The sequence below is a fragment of the Eublepharis macularius genome, chromosome 2 (assembly GCF_028583425.1).
Source record: "Eublepharis macularius isolate TG4126 chromosome 2, MPM_Emac_v1.0, whole genome shotgun sequence".
Classification (NCBI taxonomy): Eukaryota; Metazoa; Chordata; class Lepidosauria; order Squamata; family Eublepharidae; genus Eublepharis; species Eublepharis macularius.
Window position 1 is genome coordinate 82192344 of NC_072791.1, and position 16657 is coordinate 82209000.

Below are 16657 nucleotides of genomic sequence, written 5' to 3' on the forward strand. Positions count from 1 at the left end.
AAGGAGCTAAACAAATTCCACAAATATCTACCTGAGCAACCCTGCAAGCTGTCTGAATTTTTTTTATTAAAAAACTGGATAGAGAACCTGAAGGGCTTAAGAAGGGGAAATGAGCTTTGTCATACTTGGTTGCACTAAGACAGAACATCACCATGTAATATTTTATATTGTCAAAATGAAGATTATAACAGATGGCAGGGAAAGTATCCCATAGTAAGCAAAGGGATTTTATCTTCTTCATCTTGGAGACAGTGCAATGCATGAGAGGAAAGGCAAATATGCTTAGTAAATTTTTACTTGCACAAGCAATAGTGCAACAACTGCAACCATACATAGTTATTTGATATAACTTTTAGCTTAACAACATATGAAGCCACTGAATTACAACAGGAGGTTCACATAGTTTCATCTAACTTGGTATTGAAATCGTATCCAAAAGAAATACCTTGTACTAGGTCCTGAGCAGATGGGAAAGATAGTGGGGATACAATATAACATTGTGTCTTTTGATTGGCGTTGAGAGGTAAGCTTCTATATGTAGGCTCTGGTATATCTTAAGAATGATCTTGAGTCTGATTAAGAAGTGAATGAAGAGAGCTCATTCAGGAACTACAACTTTGACAGAAAGCAGAGGAACAGAATATTTTTTATTTATTTTATTTTATTTACCTTCAATTTCTATTCTACCCTCCCCAAATTGACAGGCTCAGGGTGGATTACATTCTATAAAACAGCACATTAATAACAACAATTTAAAATTTTTAAAATTAAACAACAATATAAAAACAGTACAGTAGAAGTATTTAAAAGTACAAGGAAGGCAGCGCAGGAGTGATCAGTTTATTAATTTCAGTCAGCCACCAGTCCACCATATTAACATTCCTTGCGTAGTTGGTTAAAAGAAAAGTCGGTGGTGGAAGCCTCTCGCCGGGAGGGAGTTCACCTCTATTTGGCCAGTAGGGGCCCAGCTCAGCCTCCACCATACGCCTGGCTGAACAGCTCTGTCTTACAGGTCCAACGGAAGGATAACAAATCCTGCCAGGCCCTGGTCTCATTGGACAGAGCATTCCACCAGGTTGGAGCCAGGACTGAAAAGGCCCTGGTCCTGGTCGAGGCTAAGCAGGCCTCCTTGGGGCCAGGGACCACTAGCAGCTGTTTGTCACTTGATCGAAGCATCCTCTGAGGCACATATAGGGAGAGGTGGCCCCACAGATACGTTGTTCCCTGTCTGCATAGGGCTTTATAGGTAAGTACCAAAACCTTGAATCTGATTCAGTACTCCATGGGCAGCCAATGCAGCTGGTGCAATACTGGTGTTATATGTGCACTACTAGGCACCCCAGTGATGACACGCACCACTGCATTTCGAACCAGCTGCAACCACCGGATCAGACTCAAGGGAATAGAATGCGTTACAGTAGTCTATCCTAGAGGTGACCATTGCCTGGATCACTGTCATTAACGTCATGGGCAGAAAGATAAGGGGCAAGCTGCCTGGTCTGTTGAAAATGGAAAAAAGCAGACCTGGTAACCACTGCGACCTGAGCCTCCATTTTCAAGGAGGCAACTGGGATCACCCCCAGGCTCCTGACCTTCGGAACTGGCGTAAGCAACGCCCCATCAAGGGCCAGGAGCCAGAGCCCTGAATCCACACTCCAACGACTCAAGTACAGGATCTCCGTCTTCATAGGGTTTAGTTTCAGCCAACTTTGTTTCAACAATCCAGTCACAGCTTCAAAAGCACACTCCAGGACATCTATGGCCGAGCCAGGCCGGCCGTCCATCAGCAGATATAACTGGGTGTCATCAGATGCTAACTACCTTACTAAACTGGGAGAGAGGGACTTCTAGGAAGAAGCAGGAAGTAGCCTAAGAATACCAATCTGGAGACATGCCAGAAGGACAGAGGAGAGGCAGAAAGATCTTATTTTGCTATCTAACTGTCAGATTTGCTGCCCCCTACAGGTATTCTGTGTTTTCTGCCTTCTCTGTACACAAGATATTTCCAGCACTATATGCAATCCATTGTGCATCCGTTTGTTTATTATTAGATTGTAGTTCCATTCTTTCTCCAAGATCTCGGGATGGCATTCTTGCTTCCTCCATCCTAATTTTATCCTCACAACAACAACCTGATGGGTTGGGTTAAGCAACAAGATAACATTCTTTAAAACATTCAATTTATATACTGCCCTTCAGGAAAACTTAATGCTGCACTCAGAATGGTTTACAATGTGTATTATAATTATTATTATTATCCTCATGACAATTACCCTGTGAGGTGGGTGGGGCTGAGAAAGCTCTGGAAGAGTGACTGACCCAAGGTCACCCAGCTGGCTTCAAGTGGAGGAGTGAGGAATTAAATCCAGGTCTCCAGATTAGAGTCCTCCTGACAGTCTTAATCACTACACCGTGGCAGTCTTCAGGGGCCTAATCTGATGCTTATTGTTGCACTGGTTACCTATGTACTTGTGGGGTCAAGTCAAGATACTGGTTTTCATCTCAGATACATATAGGATGGCCTCTCATCATATCAGCTTGAGCATCAACAGAAGCTGGACAGCTGGCCTTACTTACCATGGCAGCAAGGTGTAGGTAGGACTTTTATTGCAGTAGCCAGCAGGCTTTGGGTAACTGGCCTGTGGAAGTGAGGAAGTCGTCTGCTTTGAGATTTTAGAAAGGATACAAAATGACTACTTCATCTCTTTTTAAAGAACTTGTATGCAGGTCTGGTCATTTGGGGGGGATAATCAAATGATTTTTTTTAAATATGCAGTTTGTATCTATGGTTTGTGTTAGACAAAATAAAACTAAGGCATTTTAGAAATATATATAATGTATCCCCCAAATCTTCAAAAATTATCACTAGTGAGGCACATATCGGGAACATTGAAATGAAATGTGCTGATATCCATTTTTTAAAATATCTGCTGATGTTAATGTTCGTGTGAAAAATGTATTCTGGAGAGGCTTGAACATTCATAGCTAAGCATGACAATATATGATTATTGACCACAGAGGAAAAGATAAGAACCAATGTAATGTAGCAATTATAGTGTAGGTCTAGGCCTGAAAACATGCAAGTTCACATACCTGTGCAACCATAAAGCACTGGATGAATTTGGGCTAGTCATTCTTTCTGCCTGTCAAGGTAAATAAACAAAGAGATGAGGCAGCTAGCAGTGACTGATCTGTGTCATCAGTAGTTACAGAGTGATGACAGGTAGCTATAATGTGATACCAGCCAGGTGATATACTTCTCTGTATATGTCAAGGTCATTTGGGCTGGCACAGTGAGTCAGCACTGTGTTGTGATAGGCTAATAAGCAATATATAAGGATGCAGAGTCTTTTACTTTAAAGACCTCCAGCTCTGTGGGTTGCTGACGAAGCACTTTGTCAGTTAACGTAATAAGTCTGTAATGTATCCACCTGTAAATGGTATAATACACCATTTGTACTAAAGCTTGGTGTGTCGTGTCTTCTCTTGAACCTGCCACTGAGGCCAGTGTACTGTAAGCAGACTGCGACACTGCCTAACCTACCTCACAGTGTTGTTGTGAAGATAAATGGGTAAATTATATATACCACACCAAGTTCTTTAGAAGAAGGATGGGATTATAAGTCGTCTGCCAGGCAGAGGACTTGGATGAGAAACTACTAGAACAAATTACACAGTTCAAAAAGAGATGGGTCACAGTGGTCATGGGAGATTTCAATTACCTGAATATCTGTTGGAAGTCAAACTCTGCTGAAAATGAAAGGTCAAATAAATTCCTGACTTGTCTTGCGACAACTTCATTTTTCAGAAAGTGGAGAGGGAAAAATGGCTTCTGCTATATTGGACCTGATTCTCACCAACAGGGAAGAAATGGTTGACAGAGTGAAAATAGTGGGCACCCTGGGTAACAGTGACCATGTAATTTTGGAATTTATAGTCTTGGGGAAGAGAAATGCTGTACGTAGTCAGACATATAGGTTGGACTTCAGGAAAGCAAATTTCAACAAACTGAAAGTTATGCTGGGCAGAATCCCATGGTCAGAAATATTTAAGGAGAAGGGAGTTCAAGAGGGATGGGAGCTTCTTAAAGGCGAAATATTGAAGGCACAATCGCAAATTATTCCTATGAGAAGGAAAAATGAGAGAGGCCTAAAGAAGCCAAGGTAGCTCTATAAACAGCTTTCTAATGAATTGAGAAATAAAAAAGACTCATTTAGGAAATGGAAGGAGGGCCGTATAACCAAGGATGAATATAAACAAATAGCCAATGCTTGTAGGGAGAGTATTAGAGAAGCTAAACCTCAGTATGAGCTTAGGCTAGCAAGAGATGCTAAAAACAACAAAAAAGCATTGCCACCTCAGTTGGAAGAATGAGACAGACACAGGTTATTGGTATAAATAGCCGCTTTATTAAACATAACATCAACACTAAACTGCGGCAAGGGCAAACTATGCGGTACAGGACAAGCCACGGGGTCACCTCTGACCACCGCCTTGCCTGCATGGGCGAGCCCCCATTGCCCCGGGTGTAATCCATTCATGGAATGGCCTCGGCCCGGCCGGCCAGGCAAATGGTTCCCCCCTCAAGCTCCTAAAGCCTCAGCCATACAGCATGAGGGAAGGACTTGCACCTGGGGTTCCCTGGAGGCAGTCCGCACAGGTGGTGGTAGCCATGAAGCATACCATCCCTCCTGAGAGACCCCTTTCCCCACCGATGGGGAATTGCCAAAGGGGTGCTCACCAGCCCGCTCCCTATTTCCCAACTTCTCCTGCCAGGGGAGGCCTACAAAGCACCACCCCTAAACAACATCTCAACCTCTGCTTCAATACAAGGTAGGCGAAAAACCTGCCCCCCAAATATGCCAATCAGGGGGAGCAGGAAAAAATTCCTACCTGGCTCTAAAAAGCAACCGGCTAATCCTGCATTGAAACAGGGAGAGGAGGGTGGGCCGATCGCTCGGAGCAACTGCGTAGAGGGAGGGCAGAGATGCCGAACGGCTCTATCTCCGCCCCACCCCCCTTGAGAGACCCGGATGGCCGGGAAAAACTGGCTCCTCCTCCATCCGAGGAGGCAAAGTCCTGCCCTACGGCCAAAGCCACATGTGGCTGCCGTGGATGGCCGCATTGCCACCTCAGTTGGAAGAATGAGACAGACACAGGTTATTGGTATAAATAGCCGCTTTATTAAACATAACATCAACACTAAACTGCGGCAAGGGCAAACTATGCGGTACAGGACAAGCCACGGGGTCACCTCTGACCACCGCCTTGCCTGCATGGGCGAGCCCCCATTGCCCCGGGTGTAATCCATTCATGGAATGGCCTCGGCCCGGCCGGCCAGGCAAATGGTTCCCCCCTCAAGCTCCTAAAGCCTCAGCCATACAGCATGAGGGAAGGACTTGCACCTGGGGTTCCCTGGAGGCAGTCTGCACAGGTGGTGGTAGCCATGAAGCATACCATCCCTCCTGAGAGACCCCTTTCCCCACCGATGGGGAATTGCCAAAGGGGTGCTCACCAGCCCGCTCCCTATTTCCCAACTTCTCCTGCCAACGCGAAAGGCCAAGCCTCAGCTTAGGCCCTCGCGCCCCACAGGTGGTCTAGAGCCAACCTGAGCCCGAGCCGCAGGTTGTCTAAGAAGATGTCATTGCCAGACAGGGACAAATGAACCCCGTCAGCCCTATAAAGGGCAGCATTAGCAGCCTTAATGCGAGGGTGAGGAAGATAAATGCCTAGTCCCGTAGCTAAAGCCTTCTGAATGGCCCTATTAGCCCTGCGCCTAGCCCGAGCCATACCCCTAGGGTCAAGAGACTCCCTCCATTTACGACGGGGGAGCATCTCAGACCAAAATATGTAAACTCTAGGCCAACGGCTCTTGATCGCCCGCAGATCAGCAATCACTTGCAGTGACAGGGCTCTCCCTTTCAGTAAACCCAGGTCATTACCCCCTACATGTAAGATCAAGATAGGGGGAGGAGGACCCGTCCTTCCTCCAAACAAAAGCGGTAGCAACCCCGACCACCGAAGGCCACGCCGACCCAACCATTCAATGGAGGCATCTTCGCTCAACCCGAGCTGAGCTCCAATCTGTGTCCGCCTGGCTTGCACTGCAGCCCAGAACACCATACTGTGGCCAGCTATAAGAATCCGCTTCCTCTCAAGGTTGCTCACCGCACCTGGAAAAGATCAAACTGCATGAGACTAGAATAATGGTAAAGGACGGATATAAGACCGATAAGCAGATGACTTCCACCTGCCCACTTTCTGGATGGTCCTGTCAGCATACCCCATGGCCGCCGCAGTAGTCGAAATGAATGAGTGCCAAATTTGACACCCACCAATCCCAGCTGGCGTAACGCTCTATCCGTCACCGCCCAAAATTGGTAGCGAGTTAATGGAGAGCGATCATCGTGCCGAAACAACACTCCTTCATCCTCGCCTCTAACCTTCACATAGGAACGAAGTGCCCGGACAGGCCATAATGCCTTATCCTCACAAGGACCCAAAGTCAACACGGAACCAGCTTGCCTCTGATCCGTCTTAGATTTCCTAATCCTAATCAGGACTTTACTGCCCACGAACTGAATATCACAAGCCGATAAAGCCCGCCCAGAAGCATCCCGCTGTGACTGAACCACCAGTTCACTCACCCTAAGGGCACCAAAGAATGCAGTAAGGGAGGCGGCATGGAACAGCTGGCACTCATAACCAGAACTACATATCTCCCCCCAACGTGACCCAAGGCCTCTCAGAATAGCTGGGGAAATAGGCTGCCTTAAATCCCTAACAACCCCAGACTCCCTGGACCAACCCTCGAGCATCTTTCAGATTCGAAAATCGTCCGTGGAGTCCGGCAAGCCACGTGCTTTGCTGGTGAATGCCAGCGCAGCCAATTGGCCCCTAATAGTCTTCACAGCCAAACCACGAGCCCTCTGAGCTACACAAAACTGCAGGAGGTGCACGGCGGGGATGGGCCACAACTGCTTCAGCCCAACCCCCTCCCTAAATTCCTGGAACATTCCTACTGCTCGTTCATAGGCTCAACGAGTGCTGGGAGCAATAGCCATCTGAATAGCCCTGTTCACTTCCATTTGCCAAGGCGCCACAGGTCCAGCGGCATTCTGGATGGAAAGCTGTCGGCCCTGGGAGAAAGATGCCTGAAGCGATCCATCTGTTGGTGAGACAAAGCGTCCGCCACCCCATTGTCGATACCCGGCACGTGTCTGGCCCTAAACAGTATATTAAGCTGCAGGCACTTCAATGTGAACGCCCGAACCAACGACATAACCCTGACTGACTTAGATGTGAGGGAATTAACTACCTGCACCACGGCCATGTTGTCGCACCAAAAGTGCACAACGTGGTTGGCAAGCTCATGACCCCAAAGAAAAACCGCCACCAGAATGGGAAAAAACTCCAAGAAGGTTAAATCCCTAACCATCTCGCTCTCAGCCCATTCCTTAGGCCACTGTTCCGCACACCAGTGCCCACGGAAAAACACCCCAAAGCCCGTGGACCCTGAAGCATCAGAAGCTACTTGCAACTGGGCGCCCACTAACAATTCTTCGCGCCAAAAGGTAATCCCATTGAAAGAACCCAAAAACTCTTCCCACACCTCAATGTCTGCACACATACCCACATTGATGCGAATTTTATGGTGAGGGGCACGAAGAGCCGCCATGGCATCACACAACCGGCGTAAGAACGGCCTGCTAGGTGCAACCGCCTTGCATGCAAAATTCAAAGAGCCCACTAGCTGCTGCAGTTCAAGGAGAGATGCCATCCGCTTACCCTTGAACGCAGACAATATCTCCCTGAGCTTGCATACCTTATCCGCCGGGAGACGCAAAGATTGGTGAACCGTATCGAGTTCAATGCCCAAAAACGTCATAACCTGAGAGGGACCCTCCGTCTTCTCCTGTGCCAGGGGTACCCCTAATTCTCCAGCCAGGGATACAAAGCCCGCTAGCAGGCTGGCACATTGTGCCGTGCCAGCGGGCCCAACGAACATAAAATCATCAAGGTAATGACAGGTATCCCGGCATTTAAACCTTCTCCGCAGCTCCCACTCCAAAAAGGAGCTAAAGCGCTCAAAGGCAGCGCATGAGATTGAGCACCCCATGGGAAGGGCCCTGTCTACATAATACTGACCCTCAAAAGAGAAGCCCAGCAGATCAACATCGTCAGGGTGTACCGGGAGCAGGCGAAAGGCTGACTTAATGTCACACTTAGCCATCAAAGCTCCCACCCCGCACCTGCGCACTACCTTGACCGCCTGGTCAAAGGAAGTATAGCGCACAGAACAGAGCTCCTCCGGGATGGCATCGTTGACCGAAGCCCCCTTCGGAAAAGAAAGGTGGTGAATCAAACGAAATTCACCAGGGGCCTTGTTAGGGACTACCCCCAAGGGAGAAACACGCAGGCACGGGACCGGAGGCGTAGGAAACGGACCCAATACCCTGCCTTCTGCACACTCCTTTGAAATTTTATCCCACACAACAGCTTCCATGCCCAAAACCGAACGTAAATTTTTAGACATGAAAGGAACCCGCGGGCCCTGAAATGGTATCCTAAAACCGTACTTAAAACCGTTCAACAGGAACAACGCATCATTACGCCTGGGATAATAAGGCAGTAATCGCTCAAGCGCTCTCAGATTTACCGGGCTGGGGCCCTTTTCCAGCCGACTGCTGACCCCCACCCCCACCTGAGCGCCTGCCACCCCCTCCAGATTTGGCCCTGGGGCAGGAGGAATAAGCATGCTGTCCGGAACAAGCCGGGCATTCGTGTTTATATTTGCAGGCCCTCCTGTTACAGAAACCCTTTGAGGTAAAGTCCCAACAGAGCAGCCGGGGTTGAACCTGCTGCCCCGCCTGGGAGTGGGTGGAGCCAGCTGCCTGTGGGCAGTGGATCAAATGGCCACTATCTGCCCTGTCACCAGAATTGGGTTTCGAAGGGGACATAACATGCAGCCACAGCTGCAGGTAAATCTGATCCCAGGGGATCTGAGGGTTCAAAGCTGCCCTCATTCTAAACTCTTCGTCGTACTGCAACCATGCAGCACCAACGAAGTCAGTATACCCCCTATAAATTATATTGAGGTACTGAAACAGAGACATGGCCCGTAAAGGCTGTGCCCTCGCCAGCACCCCCGCGTATATCAAGAACCCTGGGAGCCAGTTATGCCATGTGTGGTCAACCTTGCGACGCTTGATCTTTTCCTTGTCGCGTTCGTCCAAGTCCTCCTTGTCCTTCTTTTCCAGCTCACGGAAAAGAAGGGTGAACACGTCCACATACTCCCCCCTCACTATCTTATCCCTTGTAGCCTGGGTAAGATGATCGCCAAGGGGAAGAGCTGTATCCCCAAATGGCAGCACCCTATAAGGGACCTGACCATACACTCCATAAGGGGTAAATCCCCAAGGCGGGCAACCGCTGTACTGCCAACCTAAGGGAGGAACACCGTGAGCCAGGCTATCAGAACCCGGTAAAGGACCTGAAGCAGACCCCACAGCCGACGGAGCACTAGGTGCTCCTGGGGGCATAGTAGCCGTACCCACAAGCCCAGGAAACTGCCAAGCTGTGTTCAGTGTGGTGGGTGTAGTAGTGGGGCCAGAGGACCCGGAGGCAGCGGCCTGACCCCAGGGTCCCCATGGCCAAGTGCATGCCTGATGTGGCAAGGTGGACTTACCCTCAGGACCACTAGGCTCCACCGCCACAGCCACTTGACCGCCTTCCGCCTGTCCTTCAGGTTCAGGGTCGCAAGCTACGACGTCCTCCTCCGCAGGGAGTTCTCTTGCAGTCGCTGGCCCAGCTTCCGCCGATCCTGCAGTGGACTCAAGAGCAGACAAACGAGTCAAGATCTCCCTCCTAAATGCAGCTTTAGAAGCCACTCTAACTGGTCTACTGCGTTCAGCGGAGGAACCAGCCGTGGCGGGCGCCCCCTTGACCTTTTCCAGAGCTTCCAAGCGTCTCAATATTGCAGCATGAAAACTAACATCCTCATCATCATCTGAGGACGACACTGCAGGGGGAGGGCATTTAGCAGGCTGTTTCTTAGCAGGCTGCTTGCCTTTAGCTGGCCCCTTCCCTTTCCTGGAAGCCATCCTACTCCCCACACTACAAGATGGTTAATACAGATAAGCCTGAGATCAAGAACTGCCTGCAGAATACCTGGCAGGCCCTTAGTGGAGATAAAGCACTCAACCCCACAACCACAGGAACAATGCGCAATTCAGCATAAACTGTAACAAGGGTAGAGGGGGACAGTACCCAAACAGCGATTGAAATAGCTACAGAATCCCGTGGCCCAATAACTACGCAGTACCCAGTAGCAAAATGGCGCACGCAATTTCCAAAATGGCGGCCGAAATGCGAGGCAATAGGGGATCGCTATAAGGCCAGGAAGGCTGGCCACCCTTCCCCCCCTGGTCACAGGGCCCACAAATGGTGGCCGCAGCAGGGAAACCTGTAAAGAAGGGGGTGGGAAATGCCTCCCCTTTCACCACCCCGCACACCCCGCCAAGAAAAATCAGCGCGAAGCGCCCAAACCATTCAGTTGCCGCCGCGACGCTGCGAGGCAGCCGGGAGCACACGCTCTGCCCCGCGCCGGGACAAAAAAGGGGAAAGCGTCCCGCGAAAACGGAGCCGCCCCGACTGGACTGCAAAATAGTGCAGTCCCACAGCGCCGGGACACCAAGCGGAGCCAGCTGCTGCTCAAAGCGGCTCCAGACGCGTCCTCCGAGCGACGGCATAGCAGGCTCCTGAAACGACGTCCTGCTCCGACCGATCGCTCGGAGCAACTGCGTAGAGGGAGGGCGGAGATGCCGAACGGCTCTATCTCCGCCCCACCCCCCTTGAGAGACCCAGATGGCCGGGAAAAACTGGCTCCTCCTCCATCCGAGGAGGCAAAGTCCTGCCCTACGGCCAAAGCCACACGTGGCTGCCGTGGATGGCCGCATTCTTTGCTTATGTTCAAAGTAAGAAAAAGAGCAAAGACATGGTAGGCCCATTGCAGAGACATGAAAATGAAATTGTAACAGCTGATGAAGAGAGGCCAGAACTGCTCCATTCCTATTTTTCCTCAGTCTTCTCCTGTGAGGGAAATGGTGCTCAACATGGAAAACAGAACATATGAAGGGGGAAGGGAGTTACAGCCTAGGATCAACATAAGGGTAGTACATAAACACCTAGTGTCTTTAAATGAAACTAAGTCCTCAGGGCCAGATGAATTGCATCCAAGAGTACTAAAGAACTCTCAGATGTAATTTCTGAGCATCTGTCCATTATTTTTGAGAATTCTTGGAGAACAGGTGAGATGCCAGAAGATTAGAGGCGGGCAAATGTTGTCCCCATCTTCAAGAAGAGAGTTAGTTTGGTGTAGTGGTTAAGAACACAGGACTCTAATCTGGAGAACCGGGTTTGATTCCCCACTCCTCCACTTGAAGTCAGCTGGGTGACCTTGGGTCAGTTACAGCTTCTAGGAGCTCTCTCAGCCCCATCCACCTCACAGGGTGTTTTTTGTTCTGGGGATAATGATAACCTAGTTTGTAAACCACTCTGAGTGGGTGTTAAGTCATCCTGAAGGGCAGTATATAAATCAAATGTTGTTGTTGTTGTTAGAAGGAGAAAAAGGAGGATCCAGGTAACTACCAACCCATTAGCTTGACTTGTATACCTGGAAAAGTTTTAGAACAAATCATCAAATTATCAGTCCTTGAACATTTGGAAAGGATGGCAGTGATTACTAAGAGCCTGAGATACAAAATGGCTTGCAATCCAGGCAACAGACAAAAGGATACAATGGGAAGAGAGCTGGTGCAGCATAGAGGCTGAGACTAAATTATGAGTCACTGATTTAAATGTCTCATCAACCTCAAACACCTTTAGTTACCTTAGGCAAGTTGCTTTCTCTGTCTGCCTCTGCCTCTGCCTGAATTATGAGTTATGGATCAGTGGTAGAGTATACACTTTCCTTGAAGATAGCCCTGGGGTCAAACATTGGCAAATAAAAAATCTCAGGTAATAGCTGAGCTGTTGGAACACACCTTTCTGTGCTGGAAATCATGGAAAGCCACTGCTGGACAAAGAAAACTCTACTGAGCTAGATGGACTTCTTTGAATGCTAAAGTATGTTGCCAGTGATGTGTTAGTCTTATGGAATATATTCTGTACTGAAGAAACACACATTTATCCTTATGGGAAATTCTAGTTTAACACAATAATCATAATGCAATGTTTTTTTTTGTTTCAGTTCAGTGTTGAGAAGACAGCAGAACCTGTACAGCCAAGAGCACTCCTAAAGTTTCCCTACATCTATGGCCCAAAGCCAGTAGTGACTTCTTCAGAAATTGTTAACTACACAGACTACACTTTGAAAACAACAGAAGAGCTAACCAAGGAGAAACCTGCAGCTCTGGATGAGAAAAGGATAAACATAAGAGTCAATGAAGAGTTAGTTCTCCCTCAAAATGGTAGGCAACTTGCCAATTCATATAACATTGCTTCCTTTTAAAATTAGTGACTGCATTGAATTTCCTTTTTAACTAATCCTAGAATAAATGTGTTCAACTGGCAAACCTTACTATTGTTTAAATTTAGGTGTGGACTTAACACAATATCGATATAGAACCTCACCACAAATATGTGACCTGTCAAGCCTTTTGAAAGTATCTACTGTATACTTGCAGCCTCAAGCAAATTCTCTGTGTAACTGGTCACATCAGGACACATTTCCTTCTGATGACTCATTGCCCTTATTGATTTCTTCCTCCCCCACCCCAGCCATCTTTTTAACAGCACGCTCTATTCTAGTGGCAATATCAACTGTTCCATTGTCTTGGGGGTTTTCCAACAGGCTTCTGCATTGTTTATATATGAATTTAATTTTAACCTGAAAAATAATTTGGCATTAAATTTTTCCAGCTTCTTCATGGTACGCTGCCACTACTCCAGCTACTTGGTGTGGAATCAGTGAAAAATGCTGATTGCCACTTTGGAGTCAGGAAGCAATTTTCTCTAGGCCAGTTTGGCCAAGAAACCGGGAAGGTTTTTTGCCATCTTCTGGGCATGGAGCAGGGGTCTCCGTGTGTGTGTGGGGGGGGGGAGTAGTTGTGGATCTTCTGCCTTGTGCAGGGGGTTGGACTAGATGACCCTGGAGATGCCATCCAACTCTATGATTCTAAAAAAGTAGTAAAGTATTTCAGGAAGTACGGGGAAAGATTGTATAGTGATCTAAGGAAAGCAGTAAGATGAAGTTGTATGGAGCTGTAGACTGGTTAGTATAGCACTGTGGATATTCTTTCCTAGTCAACATTTGCTTTTGCATATCTGTATTTATTTGCTTTCTCCAAACAATTTATCATGTTATCAAGAACTTCTGTTATCATGAAATACATTTTTATGATGATAGAGTACACAGAGTACTTAAGAACATTGATACTAGAATTAGGTGGCCAATAGAATGAAGAGCTTTGGGAACAGCATCAGGCATGAATTGTGGTAGATGCTGAAGGACTGTGTCCTTGTGCGAGGCTCTTCCCTCACTAACCCTTGTCTGGCTGTCTACCAGCCAGCTAGCTGTCAAAGGCAGGTTTCCTCTGGCCTCAGACACGCAGGGAAGGGGTTGCACCATCTTGTTCTCTCTCCTATCCACTGAACAACAGCATACTCCAGCTGCCTCTTCCCTTGCCCTCTTTCTCAGTCCTCACAGGAACCTTCCTTTAAAGGACTCTTCTTTCCCACCTCCCTCCCAATCCCCACCCAGCCACCCTGAACAGCCCTTCTCCCAGTGGTCCCCTAGTCCCTCCCATCCCATCTCAGTCTAGGGTGGGACATTTGCTCATGCCTCTGCCTGGCTCACCCCAATCTGCTGCTAAAGCTTCCTCAGCAGCCTGCCCTGGCTGCCAAAGCACTCCTGTGGGTCTGGTTGAAGCTGGGCTGCCTGTGCAGCTGCAGGAGGTGAGTCAGCTGGGGTTTGCTGCCCAGGGTTGAGTATGGGCATTGGCAGCTGCCACTGTGATGATGAAAGTGGCTTGGGGCTCCATGGAGGCACCTGCAGCTGAGCCAACAGAGATGCTGGTGCAGGGCCTGGGGGAAGGTGCCTGTGGTTGCAGTGCTGGTAGGGAGGTGTGACCAAACACCTTGATCTCTGGAGGGCTTCAATAGGTCCACCTGGGTTTTTGAACCTCTGCGGTACAATGGGTTGGATCCAGAGCTTGTCTTCCACTGAAGGAAGGGCACTTGCACCAGCTGAAGAGTGTGGGAAGGGATTTTCACTTATTTGATCACCCACTGTGGACTCCACATTAAACCCACTCTGTTTCTGCCTCTCTCCCCCCGCTTTCCAGGGACACTATTCCAGGTAGTAGTTTGGGCTGCAGCAGGAAGGGGTGGGGGATGTTCCATTCTACAGGTACAGTTTCATTTATGGTACTTTGGATCCAAGCGAATGCCCACAGGTTTCTAAGATGTTGCCTATACAAATAAGGCTTCAGCAATATATGAAACTGTATACTGGATGTCATATTCTGTCCTTGTTTGCTGAGCTTGTGGATGATGAAATACACATAAGGTAAAGGTAAAGGTAGTCCCCTGTGCAAGCACCAGGTCATTACTGACCCATGGGGGGACGTCACATCACGATGTTTTCTTGGCAGATTTTTTATGGGGTGGTTTGCCATTGCCTTCCCCAGTCATCTACACTTTACCCCCAGGAAACTGGGTACTCATTTTACTGGCTTCAGAAGGATGGAAGGCTGAGTCAACCTTGAGCTGGCTACTTGAACTTGGCTTCCACCAGGATTGAACTCAGGTCATGAGCAGAGCTTGGGCTGCAGTACTGCAGCTTACCATGCTGCGCCACAGGGCTCTTCAATGAAATACACATAGGCATGAATACATAACATGGAGGAATCTCAGTGATTATGATTTTGGGATGGCATATCCATTAAGAGCGGTAGAACATGAAATGTGGGTCATGAAACTTATTTCCATGAACATAAGAAGGTTTAGACTTGCATTTCTCAAACAGCAGCTCATAAAAGCTGCCAAACTAGATGTTCAAAGATAAAGCTGATATGGTCACCTGGATCCATGTCATGGTGATGTCAAGACTTGACTACTGCAATGCACTCTACACTAGTCTCCCTTCAAAGGAGAGTCCAGTTGGTGTAGAACATAGTAGCATATTACTGCCATTCTGCACTCACTCTATTAGCTACCAATCCATTACCAGGCTGAATTCAATGTTTGGCTATCACATAAAAAGCCCTTCATGGCCTGGTCCCTCATCATCTGTAGAACCATCTCTCTCCTTATTCCCCAACGCAGCAGCTTTGCTTATCAGAAGCAAAGGGCAAAATCAACAGCTGCCCATATATACACATTCTCTGTGGTGGCCCCCACTTTATGGAATAGTCAGGAAAGTTCCCAGTCTCCTGACTTTATGCAAACTGTGCACAACTGAATTATTCAGCAGGGCTTTCTTACACAGGTAATAGGGTTTTGTTATAAGGAAATGATTCAGAGAGAGACGTTGGTGATGGTAAGCTATACTTCTGCATAATATATGTTGCTGTAAGTATGCTCCTTTTGGATAGTTCCATGCTGTCTGAAGTTTTGTTTCAACTTCCCTGCAGCTCTGTACTGGATTTTTGCTTGATTTCAAATTTCTGCTACCCTTACCGTATTGTATTGAATATCCCAGCCAGTGTTCATATTGATTTATACTACGTAATCTGGCTTGAGTCTCAGAGAGAAAGGTGGACTATAAATAAGTAACATAAATGCAGGGGGAAATCCACAATGTTACTTTTCTTTCCCCAAAACTCTGTAGCCAGGACCCAAGAAGCATTGGATGCAGCCATGGAATTGTTTAGAAATATGTAAAAGCAGTGGAGAGAGAACTGAGAACATGATAGTTGCAGTTTTGTTGCAAGAATGGTGTGCTAAACCAGTTTTGATGGATTGTCAAATTTTGGTAAGTACACTAACAATGCAATCCTAAATCAGTGGTCTTAGACTGGAGTAACTCTGCTTAGGGTTGCACTGTAAGTATTATAAATTTCCTTTTTAAAAGAAATTCTATTTAACACAATGTCTTAGACAAAGCCAAGGCAGAGATCTTAGTACCATTAGCAGCAAGGTTGCTCCAGACACTAGTTTCACTATTAAATTGAAGATGGAACTGTATTTAATCATAGTGAAGAGGGAGAATAAAACAATAATGTCAAAAATGCATTTAGCTCAAGTATGACCTACTTTCTTATTAACACAATTGTGTGAATTGTAGGCGGAATGAAGGATGTATGTGTCACTGAACATCTGAGTCCTGAGACAGCTGCTGCCTGCAACCAGGTCCCAGAACTTCGCTATTCTCTTGGCTATGACCAACAGAAAGATATGCTCAGTGTGGCTTTCCTTGAAGGTAAGGAGGCCCTACTGTTTTGGGTCTTGGTAACTTTTCATATGAAAGGCACTAACTATTACCAACCCAAGTTCACTATTAGAAAAGGCTGACAGAAGCTAAGAAAGAGTTGTGCTGGTGGTGGTGTCAGGGCTTTTTTTCTGGGAAAAGAGGTGGTGGAACTCAGGAGTGTAGCATGGGGTTGCCAGCACCTGGGGCAACTCCTGGCAGGAGGTGGCACCCCTGGCACCACAT

The 16657-nt window shown here is 47.7% G+C and overlaps 1 protein-coding gene across 3 annotated transcripts in view; it reads left to right on the top strand.

Moving 5' to 3' along the window:
• SYT13 (synaptotagmin 13) overlaps positions 1-16657 on the top strand; it is a 48445-nt gene that overhangs the window by 15873 nt on the left and 15915 nt on the right. For 2 of the 3 annotated variants that reach the window (XM_054972757.1, XM_054972758.1), the window contains exons 2-3: positions 12251-12470; positions 16289-16423. In XM_054972757.1, coding sequence (XP_054828732.1) covers positions 12251-12470; positions 16289-16423 — 355 coding nt within the window. The remainder of the gene's footprint in view (positions 1-12250; positions 12471-16288; positions 16424-16657) is intronic. The other variant, XM_054972756.1, reaches the window with a different exon arrangement.